At 43.6% G+C, this 15,191-nt stretch overlaps 1 protein-coding gene across 1 annotated transcript in view; it reads left to right on the plus strand.

The window, feature by feature from the left end:
• The window catches only part of lamb1a (laminin, beta 1a), a 68,800-nt gene that overhangs the window by 33,423 nt on the left and 20,186 nt on the right, over positions 1-15,191 (plus strand). The window contains exons 18-23 of the mRNA XM_072435691.1: positions 1,734-1,877; positions 2,820-3,051; positions 4,238-4,401; positions 8,270-8,494; positions 9,187-9,404; positions 11,301-11,397. Coding sequence (XP_072291792.1) covers positions 1,734-1,877; positions 2,820-3,051; positions 4,238-4,401; positions 8,270-8,494; positions 9,187-9,404; positions 11,301-11,397 — 1,080 coding nt within the window. The remainder of the gene's footprint in view (positions 1-1,733; positions 1,878-2,819; positions 3,052-4,237; positions 4,402-8,269; positions 8,495-9,186; positions 9,405-11,300; positions 11,398-15,191) is intronic.

Here is a 15,191-nt window from a genome sequence, read left to right on the forward strand (position 1 = left end):
TAAACCCTGCGGTCTCCTAGTTCTGAGACGGCGCTCGCCCTAAAACTGAGCAAGTAGCAAAGATTGGACTTTTCGGAATAAACGATTCATCCGGCTGCGATACCAGTTTTAGCATCGACGTGTATCTGAGTTTTAGAAATCTGCCGTGAAAAGGAACCGTCAAGAAGCGCTGAAACAGGGATTAGTCATAGTGTCTTTGGTGTAAGATCCTTTTGTCTCCCGCTCTGTTCCTCTGATGCCATCGCTCTTCCTTATTTGGTCCGTTTGAACAAGTCTGGACCGGAGCGGGCGAGGTCTGTTCAAACCCCTCGTCATCTCCGCCTTTTTGTGCGGTTCAAACTTGTCCTCCTGATTTTGTTTGTTTTGATCTCTGATGCAGGTTTAGTTCTGATATGGTTAATGTCCTGGTTTAGCCCTAAATGAATCCTGGTTTAGTCCTTATTAGTTACTATGACAAAACTACTAAACTACTACTATTTTGAATCCTAATTTAGTCCCATTTTGTCATGTTTTTGTGTGCATGAAAAGCATAATAAAGCAGTACATTTGACACTGCCAAATAATATAAAGCCTTAAAAAGTGTAAAATGGTCTAAAATGGTTTTGATCCTAAGTCGTAGTAAATGGTACATTTCCTGTGAGAATGTTTTCATGTTTTATGTTTTCTGATCAAATCTATCCAGAACGTCCATTAAGTCCATTAAGTCTTTTTTTTAAAGTTAAATTAAGAGAAATGTGATGATTTTTGAAGCAAAATTAAATCCTTTCTGCTCAGCCTTTTCCTCAAACGTAAACCTAAATGTAAAGTGTGTGTTTTTTTTATCTTGCCGTTTGTCATAAAGCAGGCCATTTTTTTTATTTTATTTTTTTAAGAACTATTTCAAAACTACTAAAGCCAGAGCTAAATTGTGAATCATAATTGAGTCCCGTTTGTGTTTTTTGGGGGGTTTTCTCATCCTCTTTAATCCTGGTTTGGTCTTGGTTTAGTTTGAGTCCTGGTTTAATCCACATTTAGACCTGGTTTACTCCAAAGTTTGAGCCTTATCCTAGTGGGACGGCCCAGATGTGACCCTCCTTAGTCCTGGTTTAGTCCAAGCAAAGTCCAAATATTATTGTAAACATGTTATCATTTATTCACTCTTTATATATATATATATAATATTTAGAGCGTTGCAGTCACGCACCTTTGATCAAACTTTAGTTGTTACAGGGTTTTAAAAGCATAAAAAAGCAGTACATTTGATACTGCTAAATAATATAAAGCCTTAAAAAGTGTAAAATGGTCTTGATCCTTGTTTTAGTCGTAGTAAATGGTGAAGTTTTAGTCGAATGTTTTATGATCAGATTTATCCAGTAACTTTTATAGACTTTGGCCTAATAATATAGCATTGAAACAAATTGAATATAATGTAAGATTCACGTAAAATGTCGCATAACTATAGTTTAATGGGTTTTAAAAGTAAAGTTTTTATCCAACACATTTTAATTTGTCAATATTAGTGGTTGTTTTTAAATGTAAATCTATAAAGACTGTATCAAATTTTCTTATGGATTAAATTCGACCTAAATGACACAAAAAAGGCTTAAAATTGTCTTAAATTGAGCATGTTTTTAGATAATATTTGCAATTTAAAATAATTATCCACACATAGATTAAGTCGTAACGTTCTTTAGCACGAGCGTCGCAAACCGCACATCTGACCCGCGTCCCGTCTTGTCCTCTTGTTTTCCCAGAATGCCAGTGTGACCCGCAGGGCTCGCTCAGCACCGTGTGTGACCCCAGCGGCGGGCAGTGCCAGTGCAAGCCCAACGTGGTGGGCAGGAACTGTGACAGGTGCGCCCCGGCCACGTTCCAGTTCGGACCCAACGGCTGCAGAGGTGAGCGACCCCCCCCCCCCCCCCCCCCCCCCCCCCACACACACATTCCATTAAAAACAAGAACGACGCGAGGGGAGAACGCTGGAGGACTCGGCCGGAGGACGTCGCTAACATTTCTGAGCGTTCTCCTCATCGCTGCTCAGTTTTAGCGGTTCAGAGTTTAGCGGTCCCGGTTCAAAAGTTCACAAAACACTCCACATGTGGTTAATGGTCCCGAGATAAACACACACAAGTCCTAAGATAAGATAAGATAAGATATGCCTTTATTTGTTCACACATGGGGAAATTTCAGTGTTGCAACGCAAGTAGATACAGAAGAAAGGAACAGATAACTTGTAGGAAGCTTTAAAAAAACACTCTTAATAGAAAACACTCTTATAAACAAAACTCCTATGGACAGAACCTCTCATATTCTTAATGGAGAATAGAGAAATCGCATCGCTCGTCTCCCGTAGATTTCTGTCCACTTCTGCGTCAGCTCGAACTGTCTTTCTCCGTCTTCATTTTGCCCCGTACACTGAGGGAACTATATTATGATAGATCCATGCGCTTAGGCACGCGGAAACGTCGGCATGACCCGCAGGTGAGCGATAGGTGCGTTTTATGATTGATACGTGGCAGGACAAATGATTTATCCACGCCACGAGGAAATATGATACAAAATTTGCTGAAAAAAATCGTCCATACCACCTTTAACATTACACATACATTTCATTTAAAAATCCGTAAACCAAGTAATAAAATAACTGCGGCCTTATGTCAAATTGATCATTCATAAAGTTTGACGTATTGAAGAGCAGTTAATGTGAAAAATAAAATGTGTGATTTTATTGTCGTCTTGGCCGTGACGTCAGTGATCGTGAATAATCGTTAAATCGTTCATTCTCACAATCGTCTGAATATTGTTATGGGCATAATGACGCGTATATTCTCCTCCTGCAGCGTGCGAGTGTGACCCCCAGGGCTCGCTCTCCGCCCTGTGCGACCCCCTCAGCGGGCAGTGCGGGTGCGTGCCGGGGGGCTACGGGCGCCAGTGCGACCGCTGTCTGCCGGGACAATGGGGCTTCCCGGCCTGTCGCCTCTGCAGCTGTAACGGGCACACGGAGGAGTGCCACCCGCAGACGGGACAGTGTCTGAGCTGCAGGGACCACACCACGGGACACGGCTGCGAGAGGTGAGGGGCCCCCGGAGGTGTGGGGGCCAAAGACGACGGCATCATTGAATCAAAACGTGAAAAAAGAACAAACAAGTCCTGATTTTTCATGAATAATATACATCATTTGTAAATATTCTCTGGAATCCTTCGTTTGTACTTTATTTGGTCGATTAACCCGCTGTGTGGCCTCATGAATCAAATCAAATCAATTTATTTTTGTAAGGCCCAAAATCACAACAACAGTGGCCTCTGAGGGCCACAGGGAGAAATGAATCAACAATGTCTGTGGTGGCGATGAAGTCAGACAATGTCTGTGGTGGCGAGGGACGATGTCCCAGGGTCCTCTGTCCTTAGACTCTCCTTCTCGGCCAGGAAAAACTACAAAAAAAACCTCTTTGGGAAAAAAGCGTAGAAACCTGGAGGAGTTCCAGTGAAGGAGAGATCCGACTCTCACAGACGGACACGAGGGAGACTGGAGCTGGATGAAGGGTAGATGAAGGGTAGATGAAGGGTAGATGAAGGGTAGATGAAGGGTAGATAAAGGGTAGATAAAGGGTAGATAAAGGGTAGATAAAGGGTAGATGAAGGGTAGATGAAGGGTAGATGAAGGGTAGATGAAGGGTAGATAAAGGGTAGATAAAGGGTAGATAAAGGGTAGATAAAGGGTAGATAAAGGGTAGATAAAGGGTAGATGAAGGGTAGATGAAGGGTAGATGAAGGGTAGATGAAGGGTAGATAAAGGGTAGATAAAGGGTAGATAAAGGGTAGATAAAGGGTAGATAAAGGGTAGATAAAGGGTAGATAAAGGGTAGATAAAGGGTAGATGAAGGGTAGATGAAGGGTAGATGAAGGGTAGATGAAGGGTAGATGAAGGGTAGATGAAGGGTAGATGAAGGGTAGATGAAGGGTAGATGAAGGGTAGATGAAGGGTAGATGAAGGGTAGATGAAGGGTAGATGAAGGGTAGATGAAGGGTAGATGAAGGGTAGATGAAGGGTAGATGAAGGGTAGATGAAGGGTAGATGAAGGGTAGATGAAGGGTAGATGAAGGGTAGATGAAGACGACGGCATCATTGAATCAAAACGTGAAAAAAGAACAAACAAGTGCTGATTTTTCATGAATAATAGATATAATTTGTAAATATTCTCTAGAATCCTTCGTTTGTGCTTTATTTCCTCGATAACCCGCTGTGTGGCCTCCTCAGATGCCTGGACGGTTACTATGGCGACCCCGTCCTGGGCTCCGGTGACCACTGTCGGCCCTGTCTCTGCCCCGACGGACCCGGCAGCTCCAGACAGTACGCCGGGACGTGTTACCGTGGAGACAGCTCCGTGCAGGCCGTGTGTGTGTGCGAGCCGGGATACAGAGGTACTGCAGTTTTAAACCTGTCCCACGCGTACATTAAGGGTACAGAGTAGATTAAGGATACAGGGTGGATTAAGGGTACATTAAGGATACAGAGTACATTAAGGGTAGATTAAGGGTAGATTAAGGGTAGATTAAGGGTACATTAAGGGTACATTAAGGGTACATTAAGGGTACATGGTAGATTAAGGGTACATTAAGGGTACATTAAGGGTACAGAGTAGTTTTAGGGTACATTGAGGGTACATTAAGGGTACATTGAGGGTACATTAAGGATACAGAGTACATTAAGGGTACATTAAGGATACAGAGTACATTAAGGGTACATTAAGGGTACATTAAGGGTACATTGTAGATTAAGGATACAGAGTACATTAAGGGTACATTAAGGGTACATTAAGGGTACATTAAGGGTACAGAGTAGTTTTAGGGTACATTGAGGGTACATTAAGGGTACATTGAGGGTACATTAAGGGTACATGGTAGATTAAGGGTACATTAAGTGTACAGAGTAGTTTTAGGGTACATTGAGGGTACATTAAGGGTACCTTGAGGGTACATTAAGGATACAGGGTGGATTAAGGGTACATTAAGGATACATTAAGGATACAGGGTAGCTCAAGGGTACATTAAGGATACAGAGTAGATTAAGGGTACATTAAGGATACAGGGTACATTAAGGGTATATTAAGGGTACATCAAGGATACAGAGTAGTTTAAGGGTACATTATGGGTACATTGAGGGTACAGAGTAGTTTAAGGGTATATTGAGGGTACATTGAGGGTATATTAAGGATACAGAGTAGATTAAGGGTACATCAAGGATACAGAGTAGTTTAAGGATACATTAAGGGTACAGAGTAGTTTAAGGGTATATTAAGGGTACAGAGTAGTTTAAGGGTATATTAAGGGTACATTAAGGGTACAGAGTAGTTTAAGGGTATATTAAGGGCACATTAAGGATACAGAGTAGATTAAGGGTACATTAAGGGTACAATGAGGGTACATTAAGGATACAGGGTACATTAAGGGTATATTAAGGGTACATTGAGGGTACATTAAGGATACAGAGTAGTTTAAGGATATATTAAGGGTACAGAGTAGTTTAAGGGTATATTAAGGGTACATTAAGGGTACAGAGTAGTTTAAAGGTATATTAAGGGTACAGAGTAGTTTAAGGGTACATTAAGGGCACATTGAGAGTACATTAAGGATACAGGGTGGATTAAGGGTATATTAAGGGTACATTAAGGATACAGAGTAGATTAAGGATACAGGATGGATTAAGGGTACATTGAGGGTACATTAAGGATACATTAAGGATACAGGGTAGCTCAAGGGTACATTAAGGATACAGGGTAGATTAAGGATACATTAAGGGTACAGGGTAAATTAAGGGTGCATTAAGGGTACATATTAGATTAAGGGTACATTAAGGGTACATTAAGGATACTTTAAGGATACTGGGTAGATTAAGGGTACATCAAGGATACAGGGTAAATTAAGGGTACATTAAGGGTACAGGGTACATTAAGGATACATTAAGAATACAGGGTAGATTAAGGGTACATTAAGGATACAGGGTACATTAAGGGTACATTAGGGGTACATTAGGATCAACTCCTACACAATCTAAACAATGAGGGATTATCCCAACATCCATCTAAACAAGATTTTGACAGATGTTACAGAAGGATTTATAGCGGTCAGATTCCAAGAAAGCAAAATATTAACTTTCAGTAAGATGCAATGTACGGAAATACTAATTAATTGCCTGTAAATTTTATTTGTCTAATATGTCAACAAAATGAACCATGAAATTTAAACCTGCCTCTATCACTTTTTCAGATTTATATTTATAATTTTAGGTATTTTTTCACACATAAAATGCCTTATTTTGATATGATTTCTTCGTTCTGTACATTTCACATGATACTTTCTACACATCCACACTAGACCGCTTCATCAGCCTTTTCCCTTTTTTGCTCTGTCCCTCAAACCCCATAAACCCCTGCAGTCGGCACTTTACCTCTTCAGGCGTTTCAAATCCACAGCTGTCGCGTACAGGTTTTTCCTTCACAGCTGATTACACCGTACGCTTCATTTTCCTGTCGACAGACGCGGATAAATAAGGTGTAATCTAGTGGCATAACACAATGGAAAAGCTGAGTCCATAATTACAGTGATGCAAATACAGCTCGAGGACAGGAAGCTCGTCCGGGAAGGTTTTTAAAATCTGAGACGGGACAGGAATGCACGGCGGCGGCGAAATGTGTGATTTAGACCAGGTAAATATAGAGCGAATCGTGAACTTTCTCCTCCGTTTAAGACCGAGGGAGGAGCAGAGTCTGCACGCAAAGTTCAAAGAAAGAAGTGTTGAAAGTAAACAAATGTCACAAATGTATAAATCTGAAAAACAGAAAGGAGACTAAACCAGGTCTGAAGCACTTCTAAGTCGGGTTTAAAGTCGGACTGTATCGAGGCTGGACGAGGACTAAGAGTACACTTGACGTTATGTGGGTGGCTGTTCTAGCCCTTGTTTGGCTCTGTTCTAGTCCTTGTTTGGCTCTGTTCTAGTCCTTGTTTGGCTCTGTTCTAGTCCTTGTTTGGCTCTGTTCTAGCCCTTGTTTGGCTCTGTTCTAGTCCTTGTTTGGCCCTGTTCTAGTCCTTGTTTGGCTCTGTTCTGGTCCTTGTTTGACGATGTTCTAGTCCTTGTTTGGCTCTGTTCTAGTCCTTGTTTGGCCCTGTTCTAGTCCTTGTTTGGCTCTGTTCTAGTCCATGTTTGACTCTGTTCTAGTCCTTGTTTGGCTCTGTTCTAGTCCTTGTTTGGCTCTGTTCTAGTCCATGTTTGGCTTTGTTCTAGTCCTTGTTTGGCTCTGTTCTAGTCCATGTTTGACTCTGTTCTAGTCCATGTTTGACTCTGTTCTAGTCCATGTTTGACTCTGTTCTGGTCCTTGTTTGACTCTGTTCTAGTCCTTGTTTGGCTCTGTTCTAGTCCTTGTTTGGCTCTGTTCTGGTCCTTGTTTGGCTCTGTTTTAGTCCTTGTTTGGCTCTGTTCTAGTCCTTGTTTGGCTCTGTTCTAGTCCATGTTTGGCTCTGTTCTAGTCCATGTTTGACTCTGTTCTAGTCCATGTTTGACTCTGTTCTAGTCCATGTTTGACTCTGTTCTAGTTCATGTTTGACTCTGTTCTAGTCCTTGTTTGGCTCTGTTCTAGTCCATGTTTGACTCTGTTCTAGTCCTTGTTTGGCTCTGTTCTAGTCCTTGTTTGGCTCTGTTCTAGTCCTTGTTTGGCTCTGTTCCAGGTTTGTCTCATTCATCTTCTCTTAAATACAATGTGAAAAGCAGCAAGTGAAAGGCAATAAAGTATGATTTGTGGGCGAGTTTAAAATGGTCGCTTACATTTTATGAGTTTCCCAAGGCCATAGTTATAAATCATATTTTTTTATATGGTTTTGAAAATACCCTTTTGCTTTTATTTGGTCGGTTGGAAAAGCTCCAATAGTGAAATAAGTCAAGTTCCTGTTGTTAAAGTTTGTTTTGTAATGTTTTTATGTTTTTTTAAACTTGAAAAGATCAAAATCCCTTTAAATCTGGTTGATACGACACAGAGGAACAATCTTTACTGATAAGATCAACTTTTAAATGTTATCCTTACATTTGCAGCTTGTTTTGTAAATGACGTTGTGTGGAGAAAGATGAACCTGTGCGTAAAATAAATGAAACTAAAACATATAAAGGGCCTGTGTGCTGCAGTACATGGACTAATATATGAGCTGACGACAGGTTTTCACCACGAGCTGATAGGAATCCACTCTGTTTAACCCCGTGCTCTCCATCGTCTTCACAATCCCCGCCCTGTCTCTGCTCCAGGTGCCCGCTGTGACCAGTGTTCGCCCGGACACTACGGGAACCCGGGCGAGGCGGGGGGCCAGTGCCGTCCCTGCGAGTGCCACGGCAACATCGACATGCTGGACCCGGAGTCGTGCGACGCGGCGAGCGGCGAGTGCGTCCGCTGCCTGTACCACACCGAGGGCGGGAACTGTGGCCTGTGCAAGCACGGTTACTACGGCGACGCTTTACGGCAGGACTGCAGGAGTGAGTGAACGGCAGAAGCCAGGGCCAGGGCCGGGATGATGGCGTCAATTTAGATTAACAAAAAAAAAACACCACTTAAAACTAAACAATGTAGTAGGTACCGTATTTTCCGGACTATAAGTCGCACCAGCCAAAAAATGCATAATAGAGAAGAAAAAAACATATATAAGTCGCACTGGACTATGAAATGCAGTTGTGTGAAAATAACAAATATTATCACATATAAGTCGCTCTGGAGTATAAGTATAAGAATATACAAGTATAAGTCGCACCATGGCCAAAACTATGAAAAAAGTATGTTTTTTTTGTTGGTTTTTTTCATTTAGTAAAAAAATGAAACTGCCTAATGAAAATAAGAAAACAGTACAAAATGATACACATCAATCTTAAAAGAAAAAAGCCATAAAGAAAAGCCCAGTTCTTTAAAGCATTTTAAAGTGTTTTAAAATATACAGTGTATATATAGGTTTTTTTAGACGTTAGAATGCAATTTTCAACACAAAATGTTTGTGCTTGTTCTTTTGTCTTAGTCCTTATTTTGATCATTTTGATCATTATAAAACGGTCGCCAAAAGGATCTATTCTGTCCTATTTTTTCCCCCCCCTTGTTAAAAAGTGTATCTAGTTTTGATTTTAAAAACTGTATATTGATTATTCGTACCCGCGGCCTAACATCTCGTCTCCTCGTGCAGAGTGTGTGTGTAACCACCTGGGCAGCGTCCCGTCCAGCTGCCGCGGCCCCGGAGAGTGCGAGTGCGACCGGAGCAGCGGACAGTGCCAGTGCCTGCCCAACGTGGCGGGCCAGTACTGCGACCGCTGCGCCGCCGACACCTGGAACTTGGCGAGCGGGGCCGGCTGCGAGAGCTGCGGCTGCAACGCTCTGCACTCCCACGGGACGTCCTGCAATGAGGTAACGGCGGCGCCCCTCCAGCCATCATCTGTAGAGCCCTTTACAACACTGAAAGTGAAAGACAAAGCAAAAGCATAAAACTGTGTAAAAACAAACCACGTCGGGGGGGCAGTTTGTCCAAGAGTGTGTCGGGGGGGGCAGTTTGTCCTAGAGTGTGTCGGGGGGGCAGTTTGTCCTAGAGTGTGTCGGGGGGGCAGTTTGCCCTAGAGTGTGTCGGGGGGGGCAGTTTGCCCTAGAGTGTGTCAGTTTGTCCTAGAGTGTGTCAGTTTGTCCTAGAGTGTGTCGGGGGGCAGTTTGTCCTAGAGTGTGTCGGGGGGGCAGTTTGCCCTAGAGTGTGTCGGGGGGGCAGTTTACCCTAGAGTGTGTCAGTTTGTCCTAGAGTGTGTCGGGGGGCAGTTTGTCCTAGAGTGTGTCGGGGGGCAGTTTGTCCTAGAGTGTGTCGGGGGGCAGTTTGTCCTAGAGTGTGTCGGGGGGCAGTTTGTCCTAGAGTGTGTCGGGGGGGGGGGCAGTTTGTCCTAGAGTGTGTCAGTTTGTCCTAGAGTGTGTCAGTTGGTCCTAGAGTGTGTCAGTTGGTCCTAGAGTGTGTCAGTTGGTCCTAGAGTGTCTCAGTTGGTCCTAGAGTGTGTCAGTTGGTCCTAGAGTGTGTCAGTTGGTCCTAGAGTGTGTCAGTTGGTCCTAGAGTGTGTCAGTTGGTCCTAGAGTGTGTCAGTTGGTCCTAGAGTGTGTCAGTTGGTCCTAGAGTGTGTCAGTTTGCCCTAGAGTGTGTCGGGGGGCAGTTTGCCCTAGAGTGTGTCGGGGGGGGGGGCGCAATTTGCCCTAGAGTGTGTCGGGGGGGGGCAATTTGCCCTAGAGTGTGTCGGGGGGCAGTTTGCCCTAGAGTGTGTCGGGGGGGGGGGCAGTTTGCCCTAGAGTGTGTCAGTTTGTCCTAGAGTGTGTCAGTTTGTCCTAGAGTGTGTCGGGGGGCAGTTTGTCCTAGAGTGTGTCAGTTTGTCCTAGAGTGTGTCAGTTTGTCCTAGAGTGTGTCGGGGGGCAGTTTGTCCTAGAGTGTGTCGGGGGGGCAGTTTGTCCTAGAGTGTGTCGGGGGGGCAGTTTACCCTAGAGTGTGTCAGTTTGTCCTAGAGTGTGTCGGGGGGCCGTTTGTCCTAGAGTGTGTCAGTTTGTCCTAGAGTGTGTCGGGGGGGGGGGCAGTTTGTCAGTTTGTCCTAGAGTGTGTCAGTTTGTCCTAGAGTGTGTCAGTTTGTCCTAGAGTGTGTCAGTTTGTCCTAGAGTGTGTCAGTTGGTCCTAGAGTGTGTCAGTTGGTCCTAGAGTGTGTCAGTTGGTCCTAGAGTGTGTCAGTTGGTCCTAGAGTGTGTCAGTTGGTCCTAGAGTGTGTCGGGGGGGCAGTTTGTTATGTGTGATGTCATTTAAGGAATAATAGAGGATTTTTGGAGTGTCATTTCCTGGTGGCGGTGACAGCAGAGTAGTTCTCCCACATGTCAGTCATTCCCTGCGTATTACTGCACACCTGCAGCCTCGTTCCCATAGCAGCACGTTTCCCTGGCTGTGGTGGATATGCCGGTGTGTTTAGTGAGTTCCTTCAGTTACAGCACAAACATGACGACAGAGAAAGACTGTGTTCGAGCTCAGAAGAGAAGGAAATCTGCCGAGACGAGAGATGATGTGATCCTTAGCGCTAATAAACAAACGCACGTGTGGCAGCGGATTTTGATGGGAGGCGGCGTCTTGGAAACAACAGGAGGGTGGGGGGTGACTGTGGTGAGTGTGCACATGTGCATTTAAAAAAACAGTCGCTTGAGTTCTCAAATTGGCAAAAAAATCCTCTATTATTCCTTTAATGTACGGTAACGTGATGAAAGTGTGTGTTCGTTGTCATACCGTGTGTGTTTCTTCCTTAGATCAGTGGTCAATGCTCGTGTAAACTCGGGTTTGGGGGCCGGACCTGCAGCGAGTGTCGGGAGCTGTTCTGGGGAGATCCAGAGGTCAAATGTCACGGTAAGATTGACGTAACACTGGCTTTTATTTTATTATACCTGCATAATATGTGTTGAAATCACAGGAAATTATGTCAAAGATCATATCATTTGTTGGAATAATTGTGAATAGACAAATATTAAGTAAAACCGTATTTTCCACACTATAAGGTCTATTTTTGATCATTTTTCATATATAAGGCACATTAAGAGAAACAAAACGTGTACCACACTAAATCACTTTCATGTCAGTAAGCACAACCAGAACTAATCCATTTATAAGGCGCGCTGTCATTTTTGGAGAAAATTAAAGGCTTTTAAGTGCGCCTTATAGTGCGGGAAATACGGTAGTTTGACAATAATCATGATCTGGACTGTAAAACGCACATATTTATGATAAAGACGTGGCAGTATTACATCAAGATGACAAGAAAACAAGCAATAATGTTGTTGGGACGACTCATGACTTCCCCCGTGTTCTGAGACGTTTAATTAAAACCTTGTGAACCCTAAAGTCCTGTTCGGTCTCGGGCCGAAAGAGCGGAGTCTGTGGACTGCCCTCCCGCTGCATCCTGGGAACATTCCTCCCTTTCCCCCCCGACCTCGTTCCTCTCTTCTCCTCTCTCTTTCTTCTCCTTTCGCTCTTTCGTTTCTTCCATATTGTCTCCAGATGTGCGACAGAAGAGGCTTTGTGACTTCGGGGTTGTTTCCCGCTGTGAACGAGTCGAGCATGAGAACGGGAACGAGAGGAAATTGGGTTTTGTCCGTCCGTTTAGCGGCCGATGGCACAATACGGCTCGGGACGGGTTCGGATTCCACATGTGGCCTTCCATAGATGCTCCAGGAGAAAAAACATTTAATACTTTTTAGATCCTTAGAGGCCACATTAGAGGCACAAAACAAAGGACTGAAACATTACTTTACTCCGGTTTGGGGCTTTGTTTAACCAGGTTTAAAAAAAAAAAAAAAAAAAAAGATTAGATCAAAACCTGTTTTTCAAGTGTAGACTTCATAAAAACATTTACACATTTGCATTGAAATGAACAGGACAACATTTAAAGGGACGTATGACAGGTTTTTATGATTTTCAAATTTTGACTTTAGTTTTGCATCGATCGAGCTGGTGTTTGTGGAGAAAACGTTGAAAAATCTGTTAAATGACAGGAAGCGACACTCATTCTCGTCAAAGTTTATGCAGAATTTCTTTAAACATTAATTCAACAAAATAAAGTTGCTCTCATATATTCTGTCTGTTACAGGTCTGTTATAGGTCTGTTATAGGTCTGTTACAGGTATGTTACTGGTCTGTTACTGGTCTGTTACTGGTCTGTTACTGGTCTGTTACAGGTCTGTTATTGGTCTGTTATTGGTCTGTTATTGGTCTGTTATTGGTCTGTTACTGGTCTGTTACTGGTCTGTTACAGGTCTGTTACAGGTCTGTTACTGGTCTGTTACAGGTCTGTTACAGGTCTGTTATTGGTCTGTTACAGGTCTGTTACAGGTCTGTTACAGGTTTGTTACAGGTCTGTTATTGGTCTGTTACAGGTCTGTTATTGGTCTGTTACAGGTCTGTTACAGGTCTGTTACAGGTCTGTTACAGGTCTGTTACAGGTCTGTTACAGGTCTGTTACAGGTCTGTTACAGGTCTGTTATAGGTCTGTTATAGGTCTGTTACAGGTCTGTTACAGGTCTGTTATTGGTCTGTTACAGGTCTGTTACAGGTCTGTTACAGGTCTGTTACTGGTCTGTTACAGGTCTGTTACAGGTCTGTTACAGGTCTGTTATTGGTCTGTTACAGGTCTGTTATTGGTCTGTTACAGGTCTGTTACAGGTCTGTTATTGGTCTGTTACAGGTCTGTTACAGGTCTGTTATTGGTCTGTTACAGGTCTGTTACAGGTCTGTTATTGGTCTGTTACAGGTTTGTTACTGGTCTGTTACAGGTCTGTTATTGGTCTGTTATTGGTCTGTTACAGGTCTGTTACAGGTCTGTTATTGGTCTGTTACAGGTCTGTTATTGGTCTGTTACAGGTCTGTTATAGGTCTGTTATAGGTCTGTTATTGGTCTGTTACAGGTCTGTTATTGGTCTGTTATTGGTCTGTTACAGGTCTGTTACTGGTCCGTTATTGGTCTGTTACAGGTCTGTTATAGGTCTGTTATAGGTCTGTTATAGGTCTGTTATTGGTCTGTTATTGGTCTGTTATTGGTCTGTTACTGGTCTGTCTTAGGTCTGTTATAGGTCTGTTATAGGTCTGTTATTGGTCTGTTACAGGTCTGTTAATGGTCTGTTATTGGTCTGTTACAGGTCTGTTACAGGTCTGTTACAGGTCTGTTACAGGTCTGTTACAGGTCTGTTACAGGTCTGTTACTGGTCTGTTATTGGTCTGTTACAGGTCTGTTACTGGTCTGTTACAGGTCTGTTACAGGTCTGTTACTGGTCTGTTATTGGTCTGTTACTGGTCTGTTATTGGTCTGTTACAGGTCTGTTACTGGTCTGTTATTGGTCTGTTACTGGTCTGTTACTGGTCTGTTACAGGTCTGTTACAGGTCTGTTACAGGTCTGTTACAGGTCTGTTACAGGTCTGTTATTGGTCTGTTACAGGTCTGTTATTGGTCTGTTACAGGTCTGTTACAGGTCTGTTATTGGTCTGTTACTGGTCTGTTACAGGTCTGTTACAGGTCTGTTATTGGTCTGTTACAGGTCTGTTACAGGTCTGTTATTGGTCTGTTACAGGTCTGTTACAGGTCTGTTATTGGTCTGTTACAGGTCTGTTACAGGTCTGTTATTGGTCTGTTACAGGTTTGTTACTGGTCTGTTACAGGTCTGTTATTGGTCTGTTACTGGTCTGTTACTGGTCTGTTACTGGTCTGTTACTGGTCTGTTACTGGTCTGTTACTGGTCTGTTACTGGTCTGTTACTGGTCTGTTATTGGTCTGTTATTGGTCTGTTATTGGTCTGTTGCAGGTCTGTTACTGGTCCGTTATTGGTCTGTTACAGGTCTGTTACTGGTCTGTTATTGGTCTGTTACAGGTCTGTTACTGGTCTGTTATTGGTCTGTTACAGGTTTGTTACTGGTCTGTTACAGGTCTGTTATTGGTCTGTTACTGGTCTGTTACTGGTCTGTTACTGGTCTGTTACTGGTCTGTTACTGGTCTGTTACTGGTCTGTTATTGGTCTGTTATTGGTCTGTTGCAGGTCTGTTACTGGTCCGTTATTGGTCTGTTACAGGTCTGTTACTGGTCTGTTATTGGTCTGTTATTGGTCTGTTAGGCGAGAAGTTTCACATAAGTTGTTTCACGAGCCCGCTGACGTCAAAAAAGGGACATTAATAATAATAAAAAAATATATATATCTGTTTTCGCTGATTTTCCGCAGTTATTTTGGCCAAAATCTCAATAAAAAATAAAGTATTCTGCACCAGCAACTCGGACACCGAGATCACTTGCTGACCGCTGGCCGGAGCTGCAGCGTCCACTCTCCCTCAATCATTCAGTTTTATTTGTTTCTTTGTGTTTGTTGTGTTGTCTGATGTGTGTAACCGTGTGTATTCCTTATTCGTTCGTGTTTTGAGTGTGTTTTGAGTGCGTTCTGTCTGAATCTTCGTGTTGTTTGTTCCTGTTAGCCGCGAGCTAAGTTGGGAGCTAGGCTAGGCTAGCGCCTTGTTTGTTGTTCTCGGCCTCTCTTCTGTGGCTTATTTTTCCGTGTTGTTCTGTATTTCTTGACCCGCGGGGCGCGCGCGGGGCGCGCGCGGGGCGCGCGCGGGGCGCGCGCGGGGCGCGCGCGGGGCGCGCGCGGGGCGCGCGCGGGGCGCGCGCG

The sequence above is a fragment of the Eucyclogobius newberryi genome, unplaced genomic scaffold (assembly GCF_026437365.1).
Source record: "Eucyclogobius newberryi isolate DKJ021-1_F unplaced genomic scaffold, fEucNew1.0.hap1 SCAF_7, whole genome shotgun sequence".
Classification (NCBI taxonomy): Eukaryota; Metazoa; Chordata; class Actinopteri; order Gobiiformes; family Gobiidae; genus Eucyclogobius; species Eucyclogobius newberryi.